The 27,145-nt window shown below is 41.1% G+C and overlaps 1 protein-coding gene and 1 long non-coding RNA gene across 6 annotated transcripts; one reads left to right on the top strand and one right to left on the bottom strand.

The window, feature by feature from the left end:
• Positions 1 to 331: 331 nt before the first annotated feature.
• Positions 332 to 25,941, bottom strand: mical1 (microtubule associated monooxygenase, calponin and LIM domain containing 1). Of its 5 annotated transcripts, XM_074643329.1 has the most exons (26): positions 25,777 to 25,940; positions 25,109 to 25,191; positions 24,533 to 24,607; positions 21,468 to 21,774; positions 20,284 to 20,491; positions 19,184 to 19,291; positions 18,970 to 19,065; positions 18,631 to 18,786; positions 17,831 to 17,931; positions 17,327 to 17,584; positions 15,631 to 15,746; positions 14,726 to 14,852; positions 13,046 to 13,124; positions 12,655 to 12,802; positions 11,409 to 11,611; positions 10,256 to 10,362; positions 9,919 to 9,975; positions 9,580 to 9,832; positions 8,351 to 8,418; positions 7,287 to 8,064; positions 7,061 to 7,179; positions 6,854 to 6,967; positions 5,265 to 5,358; positions 4,634 to 4,727; positions 4,292 to 4,365; positions 332 to 1,621 (listed from the first exon to the last, which is right to left on the bottom strand). In XM_074643329.1, the coding sequence occupies exons 4-26, from the start codon at positions 21,720 to 21,722 to the stop codon at positions 1,428 to 1,430; spliced, it is 3,807 nt and encodes a 1,268-aa protein (XP_074499430.1). In that variant the 5' UTR covers positions 21,723 to 21,774; positions 24,533 to 24,607; positions 25,109 to 25,191; positions 25,777 to 25,940; the 3' UTR covers positions 332 to 1,427. The 5 variants fall into 5 exon arrangements, 3 of the variants coding, with proteins under 3 accessions (XP_074499430.1, XP_074499429.1, XP_074499428.1); XR_012594897.1 differs by lacking the exon at positions 24,533 to 24,607 and having other exon boundaries at positions 332 to 2,287; positions 2,443 to 4,365; positions 25,777 to 25,941; XR_012594896.1 differs by lacking the exon at positions 24,533 to 24,607 and having other exon boundaries at positions 332 to 2,300; positions 2,451 to 4,365; positions 25,777 to 25,941.
• On the top strand, positions 6,076 to 6,847 carry LOC141772396 (uncharacterized). Its single transcript, XR_012594898.1, has 3 exons — positions 6,076 to 6,303; positions 6,544 to 6,595; positions 6,626 to 6,847. It is a non-coding gene; the product is annotated as an uncharacterized LOC141772396 (long non-coding RNA).
• Positions 25,942 to 27,145: the final 1,204 nt, after the last annotated feature.

Here is a 27,145-nt window from a genome sequence, read left to right as displayed (position 1 = left end):
AGCGGAGTATTTCAACATTGTTGTGTTGCTACTTTTTTAGTTTTAAATAAAGGATCTGAATACTTCTTCCATCTCTAGTAAACTGAGGAGTTCCTCAAGTGTTGCTGTCTCATTAAGTTTACTGGCAACGTAGAGGGACAAGTGTGCCCCCTAGAGGTTAGAAGTTAGAATAGCACTGGCAGCTAAACCCTTTACGTAAGTATTGTATAAAGTACTGTAGTTATATAAAAGGGCCAAGGTTATGGCAAACAAAACACCCGAGAGGACTGGGCATACATTAGTCCCTCCACTGAAGACCTCGGTGTATCATCAAAAACATCAAACTAATACATCAAAGTGCATGATCTTTATTTGATATACTGTGAAGTGCCGTCCAGGCGGCACAAAATGGCAGCAGGACAATGAATGTATAAGGCTCCTTTTCACTAACAACAAACTGGTCTTTGTCTCCATTTTGTCTATTCTGCCAGCACATGAATAGGAACACCTGCAAATGATGAAAGATAGCATTTATAAATAGATGATCCAGTCCGTTAGGTCTGTCTTTCATTCTCCCCGAAATCCCCCCCCCCCCCGTGTCCATATAATACACTATCACACAAAGAGCAGCCGACTGTCGAAGGCCATCGGTGAAAACCCCAACTCTGATCCAACCCGAGATCAACTAGCCAACATGCTAACGGGAAAAGGACTGGGTGAACAGCAGGAAGCGCTACAAAATTCATAAAGGAAAACTAAAGTGTAATAAAAATTGGATCATAAATACTAGTAACGGAATTTATTAATGCTAATACTTTATCTACCTCTTTGTTTTTTCCTCCACCATCGTATTTATTCAGTATACAAATACTAAACATAGAATTATATGTATATTATGTCATTGTGTACAGTAGCACTTCAAAAACACCATCCATCCTGTGCTTTCGACCTAGATCTCTCAAAGGCTCCAGAGCCAGCTACTGCAGGTTTCCCCACCGCTGTAATTTTATGCTGCTTAGTCTTGGCTTTGCACGTGAGTCACATGTTTCTGACACCAAAACCAGGCCAAGTCCCAGGCTGGGTATTGATTGGTGGTTGCTCAATAGTGCAGCAGACATTAGGGGTCCTTTTTCACATGTGGTCTGTTGCCACTATAAACGGCAGGCAGGGCTTAGCCGGAGAGTTATTGGTCGCATCGGCCCAAAGCCTCAGATCCCCTGGCTTATGTCTCCCTCTAGGGGGCAGATTGCAACAGATATTCACTCAGCCTCTGGCCCATAAGCCTCAACTCTTGAGGGACCGCTTGTGGTGGGTTTCCCTCCGCAACTATTCTATCATCTTTGGCTTTGCAAAAGTTAAGTCTCAAGTCTCACATACAGTCGATGCGAGGCCATCTACTGCACAGTACATACAGGTTCATGCTGAGTATATGTGTGTGCGTGAGAGCCTTATTCCCAGTGGACCTGAGCTCCTGCCTTCGAGTGCCTTTTGGCCTCCATGATGCAGAAGGCCTCTTGCTCCTCGCTTATCTCCTTCAGCCTCTTCTCCTCCAGGAACAACACCAGGGAGTCCCTCATGTCCACCACGTCAATCATCTCTTGAAGGACCCGATCTTCTTCTTTCTGCAGCTCTGGTGTCTTGTCTGCAAGGCAAACCCATACGCACACTTTAAGGCGGCTATAATCAATACTTTTATAATCCCAATGTATCAATGACAATGTGGAAATAATGTGAAAGGGTTTGCTTGTAATGGTGAACCTACAGAGAATTATCACTTGAAGCTGCAGCTCCATTTGGCTTTTCAGAGTTTTAGTATTAGTTTCAGCTCATTGTTTTGATTCACTCTCATAGTGTCGTTCTCGTCTATAGCAGGCAGTCGTTTTCAGTGAAAAAGATCTAAAAACCCCACTGTATACTACCTGCTCAGCACCAAATGGTCAGACACAGTTAGCGACTAGCTGGTGAACATAGTGGAACATTTAGCAGCTAAAGAGACAGATATTTTTGTCATGAATGGTAGAGACCAAAAACAGAGCTGGAAGAGAGTGAATATTGGACTTAAATTCATCAGGCGGACACAAGCACGACTCCAAACGAATAATAATGTTGCTCTGTAGCTGTTTGCAACACGTTAGCCATATCAACTTAAAAGGTGATAATATGTCAGTGTCGTGTTCACGACTTGTTTCTGCTGCCGCCAAGTGGCAAAAAAAAACAGTTATTACAAGTTTAAATTAATAATGAAATTACAATCATCCACTTATATAACAGAGATGTAGACTAAAGACAGAGGCACCTAAATGTCATCCTGTAAGCCAACTCTGACCCGCCTCTCCTCAAAGAGGGAAGAGGTCTAACTTGAGGAAGGATGAGTGCGTAATACCGCATTGGTCCGAATAGAAGATGACCCTTATTATAAGATAACCCTGCCTTTTCCAGAACCTTTTGTTTTGTTTTTTTTGCAAAAAGACTTTTTGAAGATACAAAGCATCTTCAGACTAGTCCTGTTCCCATAGATACTTGTTTTTACTTGTTAGGAATGTATTCCCTCCATTGCAGCAATACTGGTTAAAAGAACTATCAGAAACTCAGTAGGTTAAACTGGGCTTCCTAAACATTTTAAAGGATAGGTTCACATTTTTTCAATTGTATCTTAAAACAATACTCAGATATACTTTAAAAGCACTGCAGTTCCTCCTGTCCATATTGGCTGTGGAGAGATCACTCCTGAGAGCAATTCCAATGTAAATTATGGAGGATCAAATTCACAGTCCTCTTTCTGTGCAAAAATGCATTTCAAAGTTTCAGCCAAAGCTAATAATAGCTTATAATAATATAGCTATTATGAATCTTCAGCAGTCTGAGTTAGTCAAATCAAGTGGTCTTTTTTCAACAAAAGTCTGCATTATCAGTCTGTGGAGTCACAAAGACCACCTTTGCACCTGGCATTAAAATGTATCTCGTATCCAGATTGTATCTGGAGATGATTTAACCTGATTACATTTACACCTGGTATTAATGTGTCTCCAGTGTCCACATTGAGATCTAATCACTCTGTCTGAAAGGGGTGAGAAGAAGGCTGCATATAAACGGACCTTCAGCTGAGAGTGTGTAATGGTGTAGTGTGTAAATGTAATTACAGTGTGTAATGCGCGGACACATGAGCCTATAAACGCCATTGCTTAGGGGGAGAGGGCCTGCAAACGTGACTTAGAGAGGTACGACTACACTCGCACACACACAGAGTGATGATGAGAGGAGACGCTGAGCACAGACAGAGCGGTGGCGGTGATGTCCTCCCTTGTCACGGCGGTCCAGTGACCGGAGAAGCGCTGGGAACACGCTGCACACGCGGCTGAAGCTTTAAATATTCGTTGTTAATTACTACCGAAGCTCTAGAGTACAAAAAAAACGGTATTCTGGGCAGCCCCATTACGTATTTCCGCCCACGTAGTTGTTGTATGTGGATTGAAAATGCATTTGCATTTACATTTGTGTTCAATGTGGTCACAATACGTCCCTGACCACCTCCGGAGGTGGTTTGGCCGATCGGATCACAATACGTCCTCAATGCATTTTGGGTGCATTTACACCTGTACTTTCATGTGGTCAAGCATTATCCGATTACAATCCGATCACCCAAAACACATGCCAGGTGTAAAGGGGGTCATAGAGGGAATTTGGTACTAAACAGACAGAAACTTTGGAAAATACCAACTTGATGTTACTAACTCAGACTGCTGAGCCTCATACAGGACAACAGTTTGAACAGAAGGAACAATTCCATTGACCAATGATGCTTTCAATGTACTTATGGGCATGCGAGTATTGTTTTAAGACAGAGTTGATAAAAGTCTGTATCTGCCCTTTAAAAGTTGATTAACTCTACAAGACACACTATAAATGGACTTGAAGAGACTTGCCGGCCTAGCAGCATGAAGGCTACAAACACCCATAATGCAACACTCTCTGCAGGAGCTGGTGTTGAAATGGTACTCCCTGCCTTCCAGAAGAATATCGGATGTTGGGAATACAAAACCTCCACTTTTTCTGATGTTATTTCGATAAACAATATTGTCTTATATTCGGGCCAATAGGATTATTACAAAATGCACTGATTGTTTACAGGACTGGGTGAATAATGTTCTCATTAGAAGAGGACATGCAATGATTATCTCAACAGCCTTGGCTAAACACAACTGGTGCTTGTTTCGAAGTTGGCTTGCTCTCTTCTGACTGCTTCCTAATCAATAGGCCTATTCAAGAAGCTTCAGCAACAAATGTGCCTATGTGTGCACACCAAAGTACACACCATCCAGCTCCATGTATTTCCTGAGCTCCGACTCCAACATGCTCTGCTTGTCTTCCAGTTCCAGCTGTCGTGACCTGCGAGAAAAACAAACTCAGTCATGTCGACATCCTGCTGTAGCTGCAGGTTGTCATAAGGCCATATGACAAATAGAGGCTGACTGTAAAGAAGATTGGTTGCAGCTTAAGGTGAGAACAAACAAACACAGTGTTTCGATGTGGACATCTGCTGTTATGTGGCTACTTTGTCACTTGTACTTTGCACAAGAGCTGCGTTGTGTTCCCATCATGACTAGGCAGGCTTTTACTGTGCATCAATGTTTGAATTTGCGAGATCAACACTCACGCCACCATGAGGTCAGATTCCTCAGACACCAACGCGTTCTTCTCGTGGACGAGTTGGATCCAATGCTCGATCATATTAGGAAAGCCGCTGCTGCCTGGAAATGGAAAAACAACAGTGTTTGGGTATCAGCATGTGACGTTTGTTTGTAAAGCTGGGAAAAAAGAGGAAGACAGGTTTTTATGGAAATTCTAGATATACTTACAGTATGTGTTGCATGTGACACACATCCATGTAAGTTAGTGCGTCTAGAGGTTTCTGGAGGGTGATCCATGTGAATTCAGCCGACTTATATAATTCAACGTTTTTAACCCCATCAATATTTAGTTTTTAAGGTAACAGCTGGTGTTTATTTATAATTAACTAAAGTATATTTACTATTTGCAGAGCAGCCACTCTCTAGTTTAGTTTTGTACTTTTAAATCAACAGCAGCTCGTTTGTGTTTTCTCTCCACTTTCTGTTACCAGAAGAGAGAGGACTTAATTTACAAGTCAGCACCTTCTTCCAGCATAAAGCAACAACTTTTGTTTCCATGGGAACATAAAATCTGTGTGAAAATCATTTAAAACTAATCTGCTCTTTTTATTAGAAATCTCAAAACACAGAAGCCTGCTGTTAGCACGTGGGTCTTACCGGCCTCTCCTCGCAGAGTTCGCTCCAGCACTACACCTTTGTCCTCCAACTCCTTGAAGGTCACCTCAATCTCCTCCAGTCTCCTCTGGATGGACTGCGGACCACAGAAACAAAGAAGAGTAAGGAAGGTGGTTCAGCAAATTTTGACAAATACATTACCTCATTTATGATGCTATTTATGGTCGCCATTTTTCATATTCAATATGATTACATTCCATAATAATTTATCTATATATATAGTAGTTTTCATTGTTAGTGGCGGAGTTCCCATGCTGGGTTCAAATTGCCTGTCTATCCACGAGGGATTCACAGGAAACGATGTATGTTTTTTTTACTTTCATCTCATGGATATCAGAGTTTACTGTTTAAACAGTGAACAGTTTGCTGCTACTTCACATTAAAAGTGTTTAACTGGTGTAATAAGAGGTGACTTTTATTGTGAAGAAGCCAAAGGAAACGTATTTGCCACAGTGAACGTTCAACAAAAATGTGTGTACAAAACAAGACGTGGTCATTGTCAGCGTTTCTTTTTTACAGTGGATCGTTTTAAATATTGAAGGGAGTAATGGGATGAGAAGGAGCAACCACAGTGAGCTTTTAGATGAAGAGTTGCAGCCAACATGCTTTTACTGTACCCTGCTGTTGTGTGGAAAACTACTCGTGCAGAGTGCAGCATGAAATGAGACCATGGTTGCTCATGACATGATGGAAAAAGACAGATTATTGACTGACTTCTTTATTAGAACAACTTGAGTTTGTTTGCGCTGTAAGCTTCTCCACCAGGAGCTCTTCTGTTGTATGTCTAACAAAGTAGCTGCTCAAGGAGTGTTTACTGTAGTATTAAACCACACCGTGTTACCACAAGTAACCACGGTGGTCACCAAATCAACCAGGAATGAAATATTAAGGATTACAACTTTAACATACAACAAATATTCTGATAACAGAAAAAAAATTGCTACACTTAACCTCAATGTGTTGTAGGGCTGTACCAAAAAATTGGAAAAACATGATTTTATATTATTGGGGTTATATAAATGTAATTTTTGGTGCTGTTAGATTGCTACTAAGCCATCCTGTTAATACAGGTGCGGGCCTCCCTTTATGTGCGACAAGCCGGAGAGCAAACAGTTTTTTGACCTCAGTGAAAATGTTGCTTTTGAAAGGCTTAACGCCAACAAATATGGATTGAAGCAGAATATTTTGTTGGATAAAAACATGTTGTGAATTTTGAAAATGACTGCATCTTTTTTCAATAAATTTTGACTTTTGGACAGAGATAAGGACTGAGTGCTGTCTCACTCGTTATGTGTGTGTGTGTGTGTGTGTGTGTGTGTGTGTGTGTGTGAGAGAGAGAGAAGGTGGAGGTGAACGTTTCAGTAAGTTATTAATTATAATAATTTAAATGTCAACATCATGAATGAAGCTTCAAACTATTTGATATAGCTCTAATGTGTTGAAAAGTTATGAGCAATAAAATTGTGTATTCATATAGAAGTTTATTGCTTTAGTGAGTGAACTGGGAGAATTCACTGACCAATAAAACATAGATGAGCTGTGAGTATTGTAACGCTGTGAGACACACTGACCTGGGCTTTACGCAATCGTTGTAATTCGCTCATCTTGGCTCGCCGCTCCAGTGTCCTCATCTTCATCAGCTCCATCTTCTCAGCTTCAACAGGGTCTGATGGCATTGTCTGAAACTAGAGGAAAAGTATTGGAAGTTAACCACTGGTTAAAATGTAGCAGCTCACTATCGCTTATAATGAAAACAACAGCTCCATTCCTCTTCTTACTTTCTCATCAAATAAGTCCACATCATCACGCCCAAACATCTCATCATCGTCGTCGTCATCGTCGTCATCTCCATCGGCACCCTCTTCTGACGTGCTGTGAGCATGTCTGAATGTTGTTTCTGTGGTACAAATGCAAGAAAGATGTTGTAACAAGTGTTACGCAAGTGTTTTTCCCTGCAACGATTTTCTACACCAAAGATCAAAGAGGAGACGAGTCCTTGCTTACCCACTCTCCCTGGTTGATTAATGAGGACACTGAGCCGGGTGTCTCTGCTGATCCTCGGGGAAGAGAGATTCCAGGGGGAAAACTTGGATCGTACCTTGGTCTGCCCGCTTGGCATCTCTTTTTTCCTGAAGCAGCGACGATTCCTCTTCTCCCGGACGTGACTAGCGGTGCTCCCACTCCAGTAGCCCTCCTCTTCTTGCCCATCCAGGCCCTCTGGTTTGGGAGGGCTCGGCACTCCTGCAGTCGCAGAGGAAGAGGAGCAGGAGGAGGATCCACCAGGGGTCTCTGAGTCAGAGTCCACGCTGAGGCTCTGAAGGTTCACTAGCTGGCTTTTCTCCTCGTCGGTCAGCTGAAGCTTTCGGAGCGACTGCTTCGGACGGGAATCTGGTGCAGTCTTGGAGATCTCTTTAGTAGGAGTTGGAGATTTTTCTGGGGTCGAGGGGTTAAAAAGGTGAACTGTGCGAGGTTTTGCTCTTGGAGGGGAGGGCTGAGGGCTGGGTGTGGTCTGCTGAGAGAGGCGGGGCTTGGGGATAGGATAGGGCACGGCCTCCTCGTCCTCGCTGAGTGCAGTTTTAGATGGAGGATCTGTGGGAGTTTTGGATGTATGTGGTTCTCGGGACTCCTCTTTGGATTCAAGTATATGGTGGTCCTGTCCTTCAGGTTTATGTGAGTGAGCAGAGGGGCCACAGTCCAGAGTGTGCTCATACTCCTCATCTGATGGAGATGGTGTATAATCATCACTGGAAAGCCTGTTGTCTTCAGTTGTTCCTTGGTGATCCTGAATACAGAAATACCATTGAAAAAAGGCAAAGAAAGAGCACAAATCCCTGTTTATTATGTTTTGGTCCTCAGACTGCATATGCTTTGACACAAACACTCTCATTAGTTGTGCGTAACTGCTGCGAGCAAGTCCGCCCTGCAGGCTGATGACATCGGACCAGGCACCAGAAGGATGATATATCATGCAACAGCAAATTGTGTAACAGTTCGCATTACGAGCACAAGAACTCAACATGGGTTCTGGAGCAGCAGAATGGTTACATCTGCTCCGCTCAGTGACCCACCTTACACGATGTTTCAGCCCCGTTTTCCAGCTCCAGTTCTTCAGAGTGCAGCTCACAGTAAAATCTCCCTGAGGGGACATCACAGACGAAAACAATAAAAGGAGTTGAAAAGTCGGAGACAAGTGAATGTTGACGTGCTAAAAGAAGAAAAAAGCCTGCTGTTTTTCGTAAATGATTAATGCCCTTTCGGTCTAAATGGAAGCCCCTTTAGAAAGGGGTCTGGGTGCAAATTATTAATCAGACAAATAAATTAATAAATGATGCTACACTCAGCTGTTAACATAGCTGTTGAAATCAGAAAAACAAGTACTTTATACTCAGCAATAGAGCATTAAGTGCTTAAAATCGAGGATTAAAGCGAGGGTAGGCAGAGTGTTTTTGGCATCATTGGGCAAAAATTCCATAATAACCTTTCAGCATATTGTAATTCAAGTGTTCTGAGAGAAAACTAGACTTCTGCACCTCCTCATGGCTCTGTTTACAGACTTTAAAAAACTACTTTGGCCAATCACAGGTCATTTCAGAGAGAGAGCGTTCCTATTGGCTGTTCATTCAACGGAGGCAGCTGTCAATCACCCGCGAACTCTGATCAAACTAGACAGCGCTGATCAAATATGTATTAATATTCTGTTATTGTAATGCCTATTTTGTCCCATAAAATGTTTTCAGGAACATCTTGTAGTGTACTGTTGTAAAATGAGAGTGTGCTCCGGTTGGTGGGCGGAGCTTGGTATTTCCTCAACTGATCTCAACATGGCTGCCGGTTCACAAACTTTCTCATTTCACAGCTAAAAAAGGCATTACAGTAACAGAATACTGATTCATATTTGATCACCGCTGCCTAGTTTGACCGTTTATCAGAGTTTGTGAGTGATTGACATTGACTCTTATTGGTTGTTTTCCTCCAGTCTGTGAAATCTTGCAGATGCCATTAGGAGCACCGGAGGACACAGAGGCACATGATTTTTTTCAGATTACCTGTCTCATGCACTACTGTCAGGATATAGTGACCGTTTCATAAAAATAACTTCTTTTAATCATTTGTTCACATCCTACCCACTGCTGCTTTAAGCAAACAAGAGGCTGATAAAAAGGGATAACAAAAGACCAGATATTACATCAAACATGGACAGATACTCTGAGTGGGTGTTTGAGTCCCATTAGTGACTGTAAACATATGGAAGTCTTCCTTTTATTCTTTTGACAAAAGGAGGACAGCAAGTACTCACCTGTAGTCTGGTCAAATGTGTATCCTCCCAGTCTGAGTGTGATGCCACACCGATGGCAGGTGAAGCAGCTCCGATGGAAGAACTTGCCCTCAGCGCTGATGCGCTCCAGCACATAGACCCTCTTAGCACAGAAGTAACACTCCTCGCTGTTAGTCATTGACACAACTGCACCGGTAGGTTCAGGCTCAGGTTCAGGTGTAGGACTGAGCTCGTGGGTCAAGGGGGACACAGGGGACACAGGAGGCACCACCGTCTGAAGGAAAAGACAGAGTTCAATTCAGTGAAGCGACATTGGCAAAAAAAGAAGAAACAGTACAGAAAGCTTCCAACACAACTCACACTGTCCTCATCTCCCATTCTTGGCTCTCTTTTTCTTTTCTCAGTAGCCAGCTTTTCCTGCAGAGAAGATGAGAAAAATCATATGACCTAATTATGTGGAGAACATTCAAACAAATGACTAACTGGAAACCACTTCCCTTGAAATAACATCCAACAATTTGTCCCTAAATAACAGAAATGAATGGATACAACGGGCGTGAGTCACGGACGGCACGAGAACACAGACTGAGGGCCCAGACGTGAACTCCAGCCAACAAGCCAGCGTGTTTGAAAATATCTTTATCAAACATTTCTCTGTGCTGTGTAAACAGTGAACTCGCAGCCACGGTGGGCGTACCTTGCGTCTTTGCAGCGAGTTGTGCTTCAGCTTGGTCAGGAAAAAGACAGCTGACTGTGTCTGGGTGAGAGTCAGAGGCTTGGACGACAGCAGGAAGGCTGCAGGGTCTGCAGCCAGCAGAAAATGGAAAGAAAGGAAAATGTCAGAGAGGGACAAAGTCAGTTTATCTTACTGTAACACTAGGCTGCAAATCTAAAGACACCTGAACGTTACTGTTGGCCTACTTGCAGGGTTGTATACAGCATTTTAAAATATTCTGATTGTGCCCTTTTTAATATCTTCACCCTTCTATGTTGGATACTGTGTCATAAATATAAATAATCCCTCTTGCATGTATTTTCTGTGGCACCACAGCAGCTGCATTTAACTTGTCAATCCATATAAAAACTCCTCAGCTCCTGCTCTGACTACCACTCCCACCCTTTCATCATTCAGATAAGGTTACCGAAGAGTGACAGCTCCCTCCTGCCTGCACATCAGTCGGCGGATCCCAAGCAGAGCAGCACAGCATCACAGACATAGGGAGCGTTTATCACACCCACTTCAGCTCAATCAGTGCCTCCAAATGCTGGGGCTCACATTTACGCTGCACAAAACTCCTCATGCTACTAAGACTGTAAAAATACCTCTGCTGCAAAACAGCTGGGGAAAAAATCCTCCTTCAGTGCAGAAATAGTAGATCCCCTTCAGGAGATGCAAGTCCCTTCAGACCCTGATAAGCCAGGTCCACACGGTGACTGTTTGCTCTGTCTGCTGCTGCTGCTGCTGCTGCTGCTCGGCTGGCTTAGTGCAGGAGAGCAGCCCAACCAGTAGAGGCTGGCTCAGAGCACAGCACTAGCCACTTAAGCCAAATGAATTCTGGGTAACAGGCTCTTAAAGAGGCAGCAGCAATTTGATGGCCTCTCAACACCAAACAGATTTCAGTGGGAAGGCACCTGACCCTTTTAAGGTGATGCTAATGCTGTGCAGTGTCTAAGCAACCAAGTTACGCAAGATTGATGCTGCTGTCGCCAATAGCTATCTTCAGAAATATATCAGAGCATAAATAGCATTAAAAACGACATTAATAATGAAATGTGGTAAATTGCAAAGTGTTTTTTTGGCTTTCCAATTATGCCATGACATTGTTTTTACCTTTGCAAACAATACTCACCCAAACTTTTACCTTTTACTGGCACAGTAAAAGCACTTTGGACCTGGGTGAGGTAGAGGACCATGGATAACTTGTCTATCTGACTGCTGTTGGCTAAGTCGCTGGCAGACATGACAGGTGGGATGCCCAGCTCCTTCTCCAAGATGCTGAAGGCCAGTTGGTTGTTGTGAACAGCATTGGACTCATCCAGGGAGGACATGTCACTGTGGAGGAATCAGAAAAGCTGGGGTTACTCTACAGTATTAATTATAGAGCAGCAAAGATGACCAATGTATTTAAGGGAGACACCACAGGCAAAAAAAACATTTTCTTTTAGATTTTGGGTTATTTTGCTTCCATAACATGTCTTCTTTCAGACTAGTGGAATGAAAACTTCCAAAATACACATTTAGGTGTTTATTTTACTACTTTGTCTATTTGCGTCTGTAGATTTCTCCTAAATTCACCAAAAGTTACTATTACATAATGTCTCATTTGCATATTTAAACATAACATTTCAGAAAACTTGTAATACAAACAAATAGTTGTCCTAATGTAAGTAATCAACTGGGGAAGTGTCATAGTGATATCTATTAGTTAAACATGTTTTCCCTATTCACCTGAAGTGTCTTGCAAAATGTAAAATACTGTTTTATCAAAATGAGTTTGTCTTCATACTCTGAGCCAGAAATCTCCACTTCAGTGGCACTACCATACACAAAACTGTCCAGTTTCATTCCTATCTATATTCTGAGGGGTTATAAATAGGGGTTTGTTCATATATCATCCATAGCCTGATTTATTGAACATTTTATTCCTAAAAACATGGCGAAAATCGATTTATTTATGGCTGTTGTTGACAGTATTTTCTGATTTATGGAGTGATAAAAAAACAAAACATTTGACTCTAATATGTAAAAAAATGACAAGAATTTTGAACCTGGCTTTATCCAATGTTCAGATTTCTGTTCTGGAAATATATGCAAATTAGCACATATTTAATAAGATAAACATACATATTCATAAAACTTGTAATACCAAAAATAATTCCCTTAATGTAACAAATTAACTGGGGAAGTTTCACAGTGGTAGCTATTAGTTATTTGTTTTGCCCTATTCACCTGGGGTGTCTCCCCTTAAATATAAATACCTGATGCAAATTTCTTTCAAAGAACTGTGTCAAATTAACACAAATTAAACCAATACATAAATATAGAGCATCCTGCAATCAGATGAAAACCAAGCTAATGCCGGGGGAGTGACTCACATGAGTTGAGGTCTGAAGTAGTGGATCAGCGCACAAAGAGCCAGCCCGGAACTCCAGGATTGGGTAAAATCTTTTACATTCACATTCTTATAACCCGCGGTGTGTCTCTGACACCACTTCAACAACTCTTCAGAACCGCTGACTGAGTCTGAGGAGACAAACAAAGACAAATCATCAGACAATGCTCTCCAACCACAGTGGTGTGGTTTCACACTCATACACACATAAAAATGCCCCTCTGTGATGTGTCAATATGGTGCGAGTCAATGGTATTTTTTGTTTTTTTATGATGTATCAATGTTGACCACAAAGTGTTTCCTCCTTTATTCAACACAGCTGAATATAACCACCATACAGGCCTTGAGAGCCTGCACACTGAAGAGCAGCTGACCTTGATGCATGTAAGAAAACCTGTTCTTCTGTTTCTTGCTCGCTGTATTGGATTTATCAACATCATGAAGGTGCTGCACCTAAATAAAGAAACAGGTAGATTAGTCAATACATTCTGAGATCACAGACTAAATTAAGCCGTAACCAGTTAATCAAACAGGAACACAGCAGGATTTGTAAAGCATATAAATTATATTAATTCATGCAATCGATAATTTATGCAATAAATAATAAGAAAAATTTGTGTGGAAATCAAAACATATATCTAGCCCCAGAAATTACTTTAAAAGAGGACCTAGACTGTTTTTAATTAAAATGACTGGAAGGAGCCCGAGTCAGTGTCCCTGTGGATGTGACGTCATGCACGTTTGCGTGTGCTTTCTCTCTGGAGTCCGCTAATCGGGAGGCCGATGCAAGAAAAGTTAACACTAGTATGAACAGCGGCCGGGCCTTCGATTCATGGAGAGACCTTCGTTTGGTCAGCTAACATTACTGCCATGCATGTGAAATATACAGTATAGTGATATTGTGGTTTTAGTTGTCAATCGCCTCACTATTTTGACCGATGCTCGTTCATGTCTATGTAGTGCGAGCAACAGGACTCTGACTGTCATTGACTTAACGGCCACAGGTGTCGCTGTTAACAAGCAATTTCTGATTCTTACATTGAGTCCCTTTAATGTTCAAAAATGCTTTATTTTTCTCATACCGGCTGTGCTGCAGCACCTCTTTTCACCCTCTGTCTGAAACGCTCCGCTTGAGCTCCTGCCCCGCCCCCCTCCCGAAAAGCCCAGTCTGCTCTGATTGGTCAGCTGGCCCACTGTTGTGATTGATCAACCGAACTAGCTTTGTTTGAGGGCGTGCCAAACTAGCCGCTAGGCAGGTATTACGCAAATGTGTTACTTGGTGACATCACCATGTTATAGAAGAAAAGGTTGGACTTCAAGCAAGGCTTTTCAGACGGTTCAGGAGCAGTGTTTCTGTGGGGGATAGTAACTCCCTTTGGTGTGGACTCTAGGCTTTGTAACATTGCAGAGCTTTTACATGCACAAAAAACTATATATGCACTAAAGGAAACAAAAGCATAATAGGTCCTCTTTAATGACAACAAATATATAAAACACGTTATAATGAAGAACAGAGCTATGGAGCGGTTACTCACGCCAATACTTATTTCCGCAGTATTAGAACAGAATGTAAAGTTTATTTTGTTAACATTGCTTTAAATTTATAAGCCTGTGGGGCAAATTCACAAAGAATGGATTGCGACCGCTGATAGCACCAATTTATAGCAGCAATTTGCCTTTCTTTTGAATCTAATTGATAATTATCTATGTGGCAGTATACTGTACATGCGCTTGAGGCCAATGCATCGGTTGTGAGGGGTCAGCCTGAGCCAGAGGTCTGTCTGGAGGGGCCTGCCAGAGTGCCACTTCCATCCAAACCTCCCGAAGGCAATTAAGAGAGGAAAAGGAGTTGGGAGGGGGAAGAAATTAATTTGTTTATTTGTTTTTGTCTTACTTCGCAGGTTTAGCAGCCGCAAAAGCAGAGCAATCCTTTTGTGAATTTGCCCCCCCCCACCCCGAGTGTACTAGACTGTAATCTGCAGCCTTGACCTCCATGATGATTAAAGAGACTGATTTAAATGTCTGTTGGGTAAATAAAGGATAACAGTGCTGACCTGGCTGCTCTGGATGGAGGAGAGGTTGACTCTCTTGTACCGCGTTTTGGGGTCAATGCTGTAGCCAGCGTAGTTTTTGCTGGTGTTTTCTGGTGTGGTCTGGGACAGGGCCTGGTAGATGCTTTCTCTGTACATTTGTGAAGAAAAGATAAACAGAGTCATTTAGAGCCAAGCGCAGAGAGGCATTGCAATGTAACGGGAAAAGGGAACTAACATGAATAAAAGAAGAGTGTGGTGATGAAACTGGGTGTGTTTATAGATCATACAACCGTACACATTTTTGACTTCCCGCTACATGAACAGAAACAGAACTCTTCAAAATAACTTTAATGTGTAAGAAATGTTAGGAATTATCTGGTATTAAATGAATCTGCATGCAGTCTTTTATTTTGAACCAAATGAATAAATGACCATTTGTGTGGTTGACACTGGGGAGGTTCAACACTTTATTCTGTAATCTCATCAGGTTTACCACAATAAGATTTTGCAGTTTTATTCTTGTCACATAAAGGAATCATGCTGAAATAAGTTGCAATCAAAACAGCTATCCATCATACTCATTATCTCAGGATGGGAAGTGTTGCTGATGAGGAGATCCACAGGCGTACTAATGAACGTTGGCACTATATTTTTAAACTTCATTTTCAACACTTTCGGCACATTCATTCATTTTATAAACATTTAAATCCTTATTTTAGTTTCCCTAAAACCAAATATCGTACTAATAGTAGAACCTATGGTTTTCACTGTGTGTCTGAGAGACAGAAAGTAATGCTTCGCTGAGGCAAACATGGGAAGTAGTGAAGTAGTGAAGTAACAGGAAGCAGCTGCATCATTGCTAATGATGTGAAGATGAAATGCGATTGTATTGTGTGCTGCTTAGTGGTTTTATGAAGTCGACTCACCGCTCAGCCAGGACCTTAAGATGTGGGACCCCCATGCCCCAGCTCCTCACCATCCACGCGGTGTCAAAAGAGGCTAGAAACCCACGGGCAATACCTGTGCCCAGAGGCCAGAAAGGCTGCAGAGAACAGAGCATAAGAACTCATTTCAGCATTAACATAAAATGACAATTGACGGCATGTCACTTGTTAAAACTTATAGGACAGAAAAACAAACAGCTTCCCTGTTTTTCATGCAAACTCTGCAGAAGAACTTAATAAACAGTCATCCTCTTTATGTAAACAACACTAAGAGTCCACGGCTACACTAGTGGCTGTGTTAGGCTGTAGGCACAGTGGTGCCTTAAGCTAAATACTCAGAATCCAAACATGTTCACAATTACAATGCTAACATGCTGATGTTCAGCAAATACAATGTTTACCATGTTCACCATCTTAGTTTAGCATATTAGCATGCTAACATTTGCTAATTAGCACTAAACGTGCAGCTGAGGCTGATGGGAATGTCATTAGTTTTGCAGGTATTTGGTCATAAACCAAAGTATTGAACAAATGAAAATCTTGACTTGATGAATAGCGCTAGTCAATAACGTGAATCACCAAAGTTATTACAATGTATCTTGAGGGGGACATGAATGTCTGTACTAGGGCTGTCAATGGATTCAAATAGTTAATCGGGATTAATCGCAAATTAATCACATTTTTTTTCTGTTCAAAATTTACCTAAAAGGAAGATTTGTCAAGTATTTAATACTGTTATCAACATGGGAGAGGGCAAATATGTTTGTTTTATACAAATGTATGTATATATTTATTATTGGAAATCAATTAACACAAAACAATGACAAATATAGTCCAGAAACCCTCACAGGTACTGCATTTAGCCTAAAACATAGGCTCAAATCATAACATGGCAAACTGCAGCCCAACAGGCAACAACAGCTGTCAGTGTGTCAGTGTGCTGACTTGACTATGACTTACTCCAAACTGCATGTGATTATCATAAAGTGGACATGTCTGTAAAGGGGAGACTCGTGGGTACCCATAGAACCCATTTTCATTCACATATCTTGAGGTCAGAGGTCAAGGGAGCGCTTTGAAAATACTGTAGCCATGCCAGTTTTTCCTCATCAAACTTTAGCACAAGTTTGGAGCGTTATTCAGCCTCCTTCTTGACAGGCTAGTTTTCTAGTGTCATATGATGCCAGTATCTTCACTATAGCTTTAAAAGCTTTAAAAGCTTTAAAAGCCAGCTACAACCTAAAAATCGCATTAACGCATTTAAGAATTTAGTGGCATTAAAACAAATTTGCATCATTAACTTTGACATCCCTAGTCTGTACCAAATTCCATGGTAATCTTTTCACTCAAAACCACAAATGCGAACCTCATGGTGGTGCTAGAAAAGTCGGTGGATCACTATTTAGGGGGTGGGATTCGCCATCATTTATGGGGAGGATTTATTATTACCATTATAAGAAATCATTTTATTATTCTTATTTTATTTATTTATTATTATATTATTTCAAATCATGTTTTGATTATATAATATAATGTAATAATAATTTCCAATGCATATCTTTAAAACCAATACAATTTATCACAAAGTGATCAACCGACATCCCCATGCTGCTAGTGTGGCTATAAATGTGAACAAGGGGAAATTTGTACCAGATCACTAGAAATGTTGCCGCCCTACCTCCACCAGGCAATCTCCAACAAGACCCATCAACAGTTTCTTCCCCTTCCTCTCCCTGACCAGAGAGGCGTTCTCAGCACGGTGCATGCAGGTGAAGTCGAACATGGCCACGTCTGGCTTGCCGGCGTGGTTCTTAGCAAACTCAAGGTCAGGCAGATTGCCACCTGTGGAGAAGTGGGCAGCATCATGGGCGTAGTGGCACAGAGCCTCCTGATCCACGTTGTCAGGAGCTAGTAGCTCCTCTGCATTGCCGTAGTCCTGTAGAGACAGAGTGAGAGGTGATGAGTCATGGCACCTTTTTCTCATTCTGAGTGACATGTCTTATACTTGCTTTAGCTAATAGGCCAGGCTGCAGAGAAAGATTGACAGTTCATCTCTTCACACTGGAGCACCTGCACGGCTGCTTCATCCGTCTGGTTTGTTTCTTTTTCTTTACCGGCCAGAGATGCAGCCGGTGCCAATAAGAATCACACTTTTTCTTGGTAATGGATGTGTTGTTCTCACCTGTTTAATGACCCCCTTCTTCAGCAAGCTCTTCTTCTTGGCAGTCATGACAAAGTAGTGGGTGTCGTCTTTGTAGTAGACAATATTCTCCAAATCAATACCTGGAATGGAAAATGGAGAGGGAGCATGGTGGGCATATAGGGAGAGAAAAAACAGTGTAGGAGAGTGGCTGACTTCAAGAACATTTGTTATTTGAGAGTGACATTTTCTATATCATTAGCTTTTGCTTATGTTTTTCTAATGGTTTTACTGGAGGGTGGGGAAGCAGATGGAGACAAACGGAGGTCAGAGTGAATTAAAAAGTCATAGAACTGGGTGCGATCAGGGTTAGAAAGGCAACACACCTAATTCCTTGTTCAAAACTCAAGGTGCATAGTGAGTCAGAAAGGAAGGGTGGATTTCATCTGGGTTAACGCTGTCACAGGAAATTAACTGAAGATTGGAACACAGATTAACAGCCTCGCTAACCTTTTCACACTTCACATTGAACCCAACCTGACAGTGTGAACATTCATTTCATGCCTTGAGGGTTGCGTTCAGTGAGGCACAACAGGAGAACAATATGATGAAAATAAGAGCGCTGATATTCTTTATTAGAAATGTAATGGTTCAGTGACTCTACTTCACAATTCTTGTTCTCACATAGTGCAAGCCGTGGTATAAAAGTTCATCTGAAGCAATTTATATCCTCTTTTCTTGCTTGAATTTTTAAACACTTTATTGAAATGGAGCACACGGTTGCTTCAAAACAAGTTGCCCTCTGTGTTCCACCCAGCTGAACATGTCATATGGACTCCTACCCGTCTCAGTGAGCAGCTCTTGGAAGAACTTCTGGTTGTAGATGCGGGCCACACCGCTGATCTCCGCCACCTGGGCCTCTGCAGCCGTGTGTCTGTTGATGAAGTTGGTCGTGATGCCGATAGCCAGCTTGCCTCTCAGCTCCTTGTGCTTAAAACCTGATCATTTGGGAAAGAAGATAAAAGAGGAAATTGGGCTGATGAATGCTCACTCATTGAATACGGCTGCCGGAGGAAGTTTGTGACATCGTGTAACCGCCAGGCCTTGCAACATTTCTAACTACGCCTGTTTGTGCCCCCAATTGCGACAGTGGGAACAGAAGTGATGTGTGTTTGTCTCACCATCAGGGACAAACCTCCCTCCTCCAGCAGAGATGAAAACGTCAAACTGGAAGGCTGCAGCAGGATGTGACGCAGGCTGCAGCTTGGCCATCCAACCTGTCAGAAACACGTCAAACTTTACTGCTTTACATACTGCTGATTCATTAAAAAAAAAAAACAGTTGATGATGGTGTACTGAGCAAAACAAGCAGGGAGAATGATTGCTGGTTGGTACCGTTTTCTCCTGAGGGCTCAATCAAGCCCTGAAACTCCACTCCGGTGTGCACCTCCACCCCGAGGAGCAGTGACACTTTCAATAGAATCAACTGCAGCTGACGGATGCCTGAAAACACACATTTATGTTTAATTGGAAATGTGTGTGTGAGATATTTAAGATACTGAATACACAGTCAGTCAGTCAAACAAAAAGTTAATGGGAGCCAGGGCTGCCTGCAACTCATAATTATTATCATTACTGATTGATTAAGTAAGTAATGAACAGATGAATCTATTAATTGTTTGAATGGCCGTTTCTCTTTCAAAGTGTTATGCAAATGAGCCCGTCCAGCTCGACGCATCCGGCTCACGAAACTTGGACCAAGCTGTCAAACTAGGCCATCTGGTTCTAAAATGAAACGAGTTTCAGCAGTGGCATAGCCTATTTAAAATGTTTTCAGAAGTAGTTTTGGTGGATTGTTCAGACAGAATAACAGAAAGTTTACGAGCAGGCCGTCATGTTGTTTCCTGTTTGAAACGGCAAGCAGAAAACCAGGAATCAATCACGTGCATTCCACGATCGGATACGTCACCGCTTGAACGGCTAGCGCGTCCCTAGTGTCCTCGCCGGACCAAGTTACATGTTCCGCTGGATTGAACATTATAAACATGACCACTGACTATTTGTATAACAATTTAGCCACAAACTCACCGACTGACCATACACGGTTCAGACATATACTTGGTTTTGACCGAGTCTTGTTTTCACATATGCAGCAGTACTCCAAGACGAAGGCTCTTTGATGTGTAAAATGAAGTTCTACTTCAAGTGTATCACAATTAATACAATTAATAAAACCTATGGATTCAACTTGAGATGGAGCAAATTACATAGAGCCCTTTAATGGCCCTGTTAATGTAAATAAGGTTATTCAATCCACCTCATACTCTCAAATTATTTAAATGCCATATAAGCACATACTCTAATAAAACTATAAGTTAATTATATATTTTTTCTGTTGATCACTGAATTAACTATCAGCACTAATGGAGCATTGCAAAACAACACCAGACCTGATTCACAGTAAAGGACAGTCCTTTATGTCATTAGTTACTCACAGATGTGATCAAGAGACCCAGTGCAGAATTTGCCGTAGAACTTCTTGGCTCCGAGCCCACGGAGGTCATAAATGGTGAAGGGCCACAGGTGGAGAACATTGTTCCTGGAGAACGACTCTCTCTTCTCCAACACCACCACCTGAGCTCCCAGCAGGGACAGCTCGATGGCCGTTCTCAGCCCACATGGTCCAGCACCCAAGACGAGACACTGAGAGAGAAAGAGAGAAAGAATGAGAAAGTCAGGTGAAAGTCCTGCAGGGAAATCAGTGCAAAGTTAAACATTAAACTATGTGATGGATCAGGTTTCATTAAAGACCTCGACTGCGATTCATTTATCTGTTCAAAATGTACCTTAAAGGGATATCTATCAAGTATTTAACACTCTTATCAACATGGGAGTGGGCAGATATTCTTGCTTTATGCAAATGTATGTATATATTCATTATTAGAAATCAATTAACAACACAAAACAATTACAAATATTGTCCAGAAACCCTCACAGGTACTGCATTTAGCATAGAAAATATGCTCAAATCATAACATGTCAAACTGCAGCCCAACAGGCAACAACAGCTGTCAGTGTGTCAGTGTGCTGACTTGACTATGACTTGCCCCAAACTGCATGTGATTATCATAAAATGGGCTTGTCTGTAAAGGGGAGACTCGTGGGTACCCATAGAACCCATTTTCATTCACATATCTGGAGGTCAGAGATCAAGGGACCCCTTTGAAAATGGCCATGACAGTTTTTCGTTGCCAAAATTTAGCGCAAGTTTGATATCATTAACTTTGACAGCCTTAACTTATAGTTGTGCGGGGCTGACATTTTGAATCAATATTTATATAATATAAATAATATTAAATATTAAAACAGATAATTATCTAATATTAGGGGTACTCAGTGGCTTCTCTAAAAACGCCTAAAAAAAACAGCAGTTCGATCATGGTTCACATCACCGCTGTATCCGTTTAGTGTTTATGTAGTACATTAACATTTTGAAGAAATGAATCATTAATTCATACAATTGAAAGTAAAAACAAAACAAAAAGAAAGGAAAGGAAACTGTGTAGTGTATGTCTACTCAGAAAGGAAATAAAAAAGATCTCAATAATATAAAATATTATTCTACATCCACATCCTTTTAAAATACAGAAAGACAAAGAGAGTCACTGGTTGCCACTACCTTGTTTTGGACGCAGGCTTTTCCTTGCTTGTAATCCGGGTGAGATGCCCTTTTGTCCAGCTTGGTCCACAGGGCTTTGGCCTTCCAGTAGTTCAGTCTTTCCTTTAACTTAACGATATTCCTGAAATCCTTAGGATTGATATCCAGCTGCTTGCAGAGCGCAGCAAAGTGGTGCTTCACCTCCTTGCAAGTCTGGGCATGGATGAAGAGGTCAAATGTCGCATGTGAAGGGTTGACAGGGTCCTGGCTCGCCATAGTGGAGGATGATGGCTGACCCGGTCCTTTGGTCACTGGGTTTGTTGGTTAACTGTGAAAGAGGAGGTTATATCATGGTTTTAGAACTTCCTACCTGGGGCTGTGATTACTGGAAATGATCAAAGGGTTTCAAAGTCCTTGTTGCCCTTGTTGTTAACATTAGTTGGTCCAGTCTTCCTCCTCCTGTGCTATGAGAAGTCTCCTCCTGTTCTCCTAATTATAGCCAAGAGGTTTAAATATGTAGGACTTCCTCGTCACCTAGTCCACTGACTCAATACCAACTTCCTCAATGTGGTTTCTGCGGCTCACGCTAGCTTTTCTTCTTTACGACTGCTCTGCAGTCAAACAGCCCTCCCCCACAGCTGATGCGTCATTCTCACACACTGCCTCAGGAGGTGTGCCTGTCATTTGTGTCAGTACGCAGGAGTACACAATTTAAGGGAAACATATGGAAAAAACACATTGTGAGAATGTAACTTTTTCCATATGTCTGGGCTGGAATAACTGTTGTGTATCACCTCAACCAAACGAGATGTTACCTAGGGCTGCAACTAACTATTAATATCATTGTCGATTAATCTGTTGATTATTTTCTTGATTAATCGATTAGTTGTTTGGTCTAGAAAATGTCAGAAAATGGTGAAAAACGTCAATTAGTGTTTCCCAAAGCCCAAGATGACGTCCTCAAATGTCTTGTTTTGGCCACAACTCAAAGATATTCAGTTTTCTGTCATAGAGGAGTAAAGTAGGGATGCACCGATACCGGATCGGATATCGGGCCGATACTGACTCAAAAAGCAGGATCGGGTATCGGTGACAATGGGGCCAATCTATTCAATTCTATTCTATGTTTATATACCATATACATTATGTACTGGCATTTTAATTCTTGTTTGTTTTGAGCAAGTTGTTGCTGCATTAAAAAGGTTTACACTTGAAAATCCCTGTTAATTTTGAAGATTTTTTACCAAGTTGCTGGTGTACAATATATTATTTTAATAATATATATCAATTCAGTAAATTTAAATCTATGTATTTATTTGTTGATGCGATACCAGTGTTTAATCAATAAGTTGTTTGCCTCACTGTGTGGACGTGACTGGGATCATTCGTTTATGTGTAAGGCAACATCAGGCTTGACTTAAACATTGCTTCCCTAACTTTGTAAAACAAAATGTAACAAATAAATGGAACCCGGAACAAACAATGAATTGATTACTAGAATAGCTGCAGATTAAATTCCTGTCTATTGACTAATTGTTGCAGCTCTAAACACCAGTGTTGAATAAAAAGTAATTTAGTTAGTTTTTAATTACAATTTGTCTGGAATTATCAAGGTGGAGCGACAGAATTTTGTAAACTGGTAACATCGATGGTACAGTTTTCTAGTTTCCTCTAAAACTTTAGAAACGAATATATCAGAATTATTTTCATGTAATTATATGAGACATTTCTCATCAATGTGTCCACATTTGGTATACAATACAAGCTCACATACAAGCTCACAATCAACTTGTCAGCATTTACTTAAGGTGGGTTATTTTCAAATCCACCACTGCACCACAGGCAGTATGATAATCTTTTAAATAAACATCATACTGAAACAATGAAAGCACCGTTTAAAGTGATGTTCCTACAGTACACATCTACCACGTGTTAAAGCTTTTCTAGCAGCAACATAAAATTCAGAAACATGCACACAGTACAGTATTTGTTGCGGGCTGACGTTTCCTGTAACTATAACACTCATGCACCATCACTTCCTGATGAGAACATTAACCTCACAGCAACTCCCCTCTGCTGCTTTAACTGCAGCCCCGGCCCTCCACCTGAGACGCACAGTCTATAATTACAGTTACAGACGATGACTGCATGACTGCATGACTGTGCTTGTGTATGAACATGATGGAAACTGCATTTAAGCTGTTATTAAGACAAACATTCCTCTCTCATATTTTTTTAACTACTGGTTGTCTGTAGATACAGTATTCACTGAAAAGGAACGTCACATGATGACAGCTTCTGAAGAAACATGACTAGAAGCTAAAACTCTTCCTGCTTGTTGCATGACTGCCTTTCACTCTTTTGCATATGGCTTCAATTACTGAAACAAGTTACAAGACAAACAATACTGTAGCCTCCATGGAGACCCAAATGATACTAAACTAACACAGAGGCGTCAACATGAAATTATAGCTCAGGGGAACATAATCAAGCTTTGATGCTATCAGTATTTCTCATTAAAGGGACTGTATGTAAGTTTTTACACGTATAAACGTGTATAAACAGGTTGTAACCAAACCTAAAAAATTAGACCAGACATTCTGCGTTTCCTCACTCACCCTGTAGACAACCTAAAAATGGCAAGTTGCATTATTGTGTTAAAGAAATTAGTGACGTTAAAACAAATTTGCATTAATGCACTGTTATCGCATTAACTTTGACAGCCCTAATAGAGTGATATTGTGGTTTTAGCTGGCTAATGTTGCTAATGTTAATCAACATGATGCCTGTCAATCACAATCAGTATCGTGTGTGTCGCCTCACTGTTTTGACCGATGCTAGCTGGCATCTATGTAGTTCGAGCACAAGCTCAAGCTGTCGATGACTTAGCGGCCGCAATTTCTGATTCTTAAATCTAGCCCGTTTAACATTTAACGTTTAACATCCAGAGGCATTTTTAAACGTTAGACTTTTGATTTAAAAAAATCATTAAATGTCCCATCTTCTATTTCCCTACCCATTAATTGCAACATGGTGACTACAAAAGCAAGTGAATAAGCTTTGTGACATGTACAGCGTAGAGTTACCTTTGGTCTGAAATGATTAATCAAGATTGCATCGAGGTGAAAGTCTCCTAACGGGCTGCAAATAGTGCCAGTGTTCTGCCAGAGCAAAACACATTTAGCAAGAATGAAATGGCCTGTGAAGACAAGACAACCTGTCAAAACTAAAAATAACTCGGAAAAGATTGTCTTTTATCTAATTCTCAAGGAGGCTGCTGTATTTATACTCCGCTCTGATGCTACTGTACTACTTTTAACAGAAAATATAGCACACACATAAAAGCATAAACTAGTTCCCCTGTGGGTTAAAGTCACATTTTGTGACACTGATAAATATAGTTTGCGGGTGGTCATGCTGAATGAAGTGTCATCCGAGGCAAAGGTGGAAACTCACACCTACACACACACACACAAACAAAAACACGCACGCACACACACAGTCATCATCATCTGACTTGTGTTAAGCAATTCTAGGGAAGAGACAAGTTTTAGCAGGAATGCTGTGGACAAGATGAGACAGAAGCAAGCATGAGATTTAAAAGGTGAATTGACCTAATTTTCCCCATAGCCACTGCACTGGATTGGATTGGATTGACCCACCTTATTACATGTGTAAGCTCTGCTCAGTGTGTCTGGCAACGCTGTGTGTTATCAGGATGTTGGATCAAACACTGATCTCCAGCCTGGCAGGTTTTGGAGGAGAGAGGACACAGAGAGGAAAATAAAACAGACAGGAGAATGAGAGGGATAAAGAGAGGAGATGAAAGAAAATAAAAAAACATGTAATTTCCTGTATTAATCTGGCTCCAACAGACATCCATCCACGGTTTGTTGTGAGACATTTAAACACCCTTTAAAATGCAAGACCTCACAATGATAGGATGCTGATAAATGAACAGGAAGGTGTGGCTCTGAATGTGAGCAGGTTGCAGTCACAACATGTTACAGTGCTAGCAGCCAAATTCAGAAGAATGACTAATGAGAGCTGACATATGTGTGGACAGAAAATATGCTTTACATGGAGTTATATAACGAATGCATTCATTCATTCATGTGTTTGACTGTGGAAGTGAACCAGAAAGCACCAGCACATCATTCAACTACAACCCCCACCAGCAAACTTTTAAACTTAGATAGCTAACCTTAAAATATAACAAAAGAAAAAGTCTCCCCTCACAGTGAAAACAAGAGAACACACACACAATATTTCCTCACAAGTCAAATATGAGCATTGTCGAGGTATTAAACGCGTCGTGAAGTTACATTACCGGTTCTGAAGTCGTTCTGTAACCGGGTATCCGTCCACCTGTATCCTGCCTGTCGTTTCCATGTTTGCTTTTGTCTTTGTTTACAGATACAGAGCGCGCGTCTCTGTGCTCATCTGCGCCTCGCGCTCTCACTGCGCGAGAGCGGAGCCTCTTCCGGGACTTTCTGGTTCAACGCTGCTGGCACGTGACGACAGGGTAGGTGTTTAAGGTGATAAGGATACCCTGAGGACATCATGTATGAAGCAGTGATACACACATGATCTCTTCTTCAAATCTAATAATGTGAACAATTATAATAATTTACATGTGTACACCAATGGTGGAAAAGTAACTTATTGTACTTGTCAAAACACTATGTTTTGTTGACAGTTACTTTCTCATTGTTTGGGTTCCACACAGACCTCACTGCTGTATGCAGGGAATGCAATTAGCACCTGCCACCTGCCAACTACAGGGTACATGTTGGTTGTGGCAGGTAAAACTTTCAGGTCAACTGCCACCATAGCAGATTTTCAGGTTTTCCTTATATTAAGAAATATAATTTTTTTTAAAAGCAACGCCTAAATTAAAATTGTCAGGGATTAAGGTTACATGATATATTCCATATTTTTTACTGTCTGGTACCACTGACTCATTGTTTACAGTACTAAAGCCAGATAGATTTCAAAAGTGGCCGACAAAAAAATGGAGTGGCCGGTAGAAATGTTCAGTGACCTGCCACAGTGGCAGGTGAGGAAAAAACTTAATTTCAGACCCTGGCTGTATGTGTAAAAGAAGAAGTTTTTTGAGCTGTTAAAGAGTATCCCAAACACAACAATAGGAAGTTTAGAAGTACTTACAGTATTAAAAATGCTGTTTACACGTTAATGCATCAGTAATAATAACCAAATATAATATTATAATATATGACAGGGGCCTGCATAATGGGTTCTTTTACTTTTGATCTTTTTAAGCTGATAATAGCTCTGTACTTTGTGGTAATTCAAATTTTGCTTATGTAAAATATTGTAATACTTCTTCCAGCACTGCATTACACTACAGTATACTAATTTGCAAACACAAGTACTAGGGCTGTCAATTGATTAAGATACTTAATCGTGATTAATCGCATGATTGTCCATAGTTAATATAATTATTCGCACATTTTTTTACCCGTTCAAAATGTTCCTTAAAGGGAGATTTGTCAAGTATTTAATACTCTTATCAACCTGGAAGTGGGCAAATATGCTTTATGCAAATGTATGTACTCAGTTAACACAAAACAATGACAAATATTGTCCAGAAACCCTCACAGGTACTGCATTTAGCATAAAAAATATGCTCAAATCATAACAGCTGTCAGTGTGTCAGTGTGTTGACTTGACTATGA

This window comes from Sebastes fasciatus, chromosome 8, assembly GCF_043250625.1.
Source record: "Sebastes fasciatus isolate fSebFas1 chromosome 8, fSebFas1.pri, whole genome shotgun sequence".
In the NCBI taxonomy this organism is placed as follows: domain Eukaryota; kingdom Metazoa; phylum Chordata; class Actinopteri; order Perciformes; family Sebastidae; genus Sebastes; species Sebastes fasciatus.
This window is presented reverse-complemented; position numbering and strand designations above follow the sequence as displayed.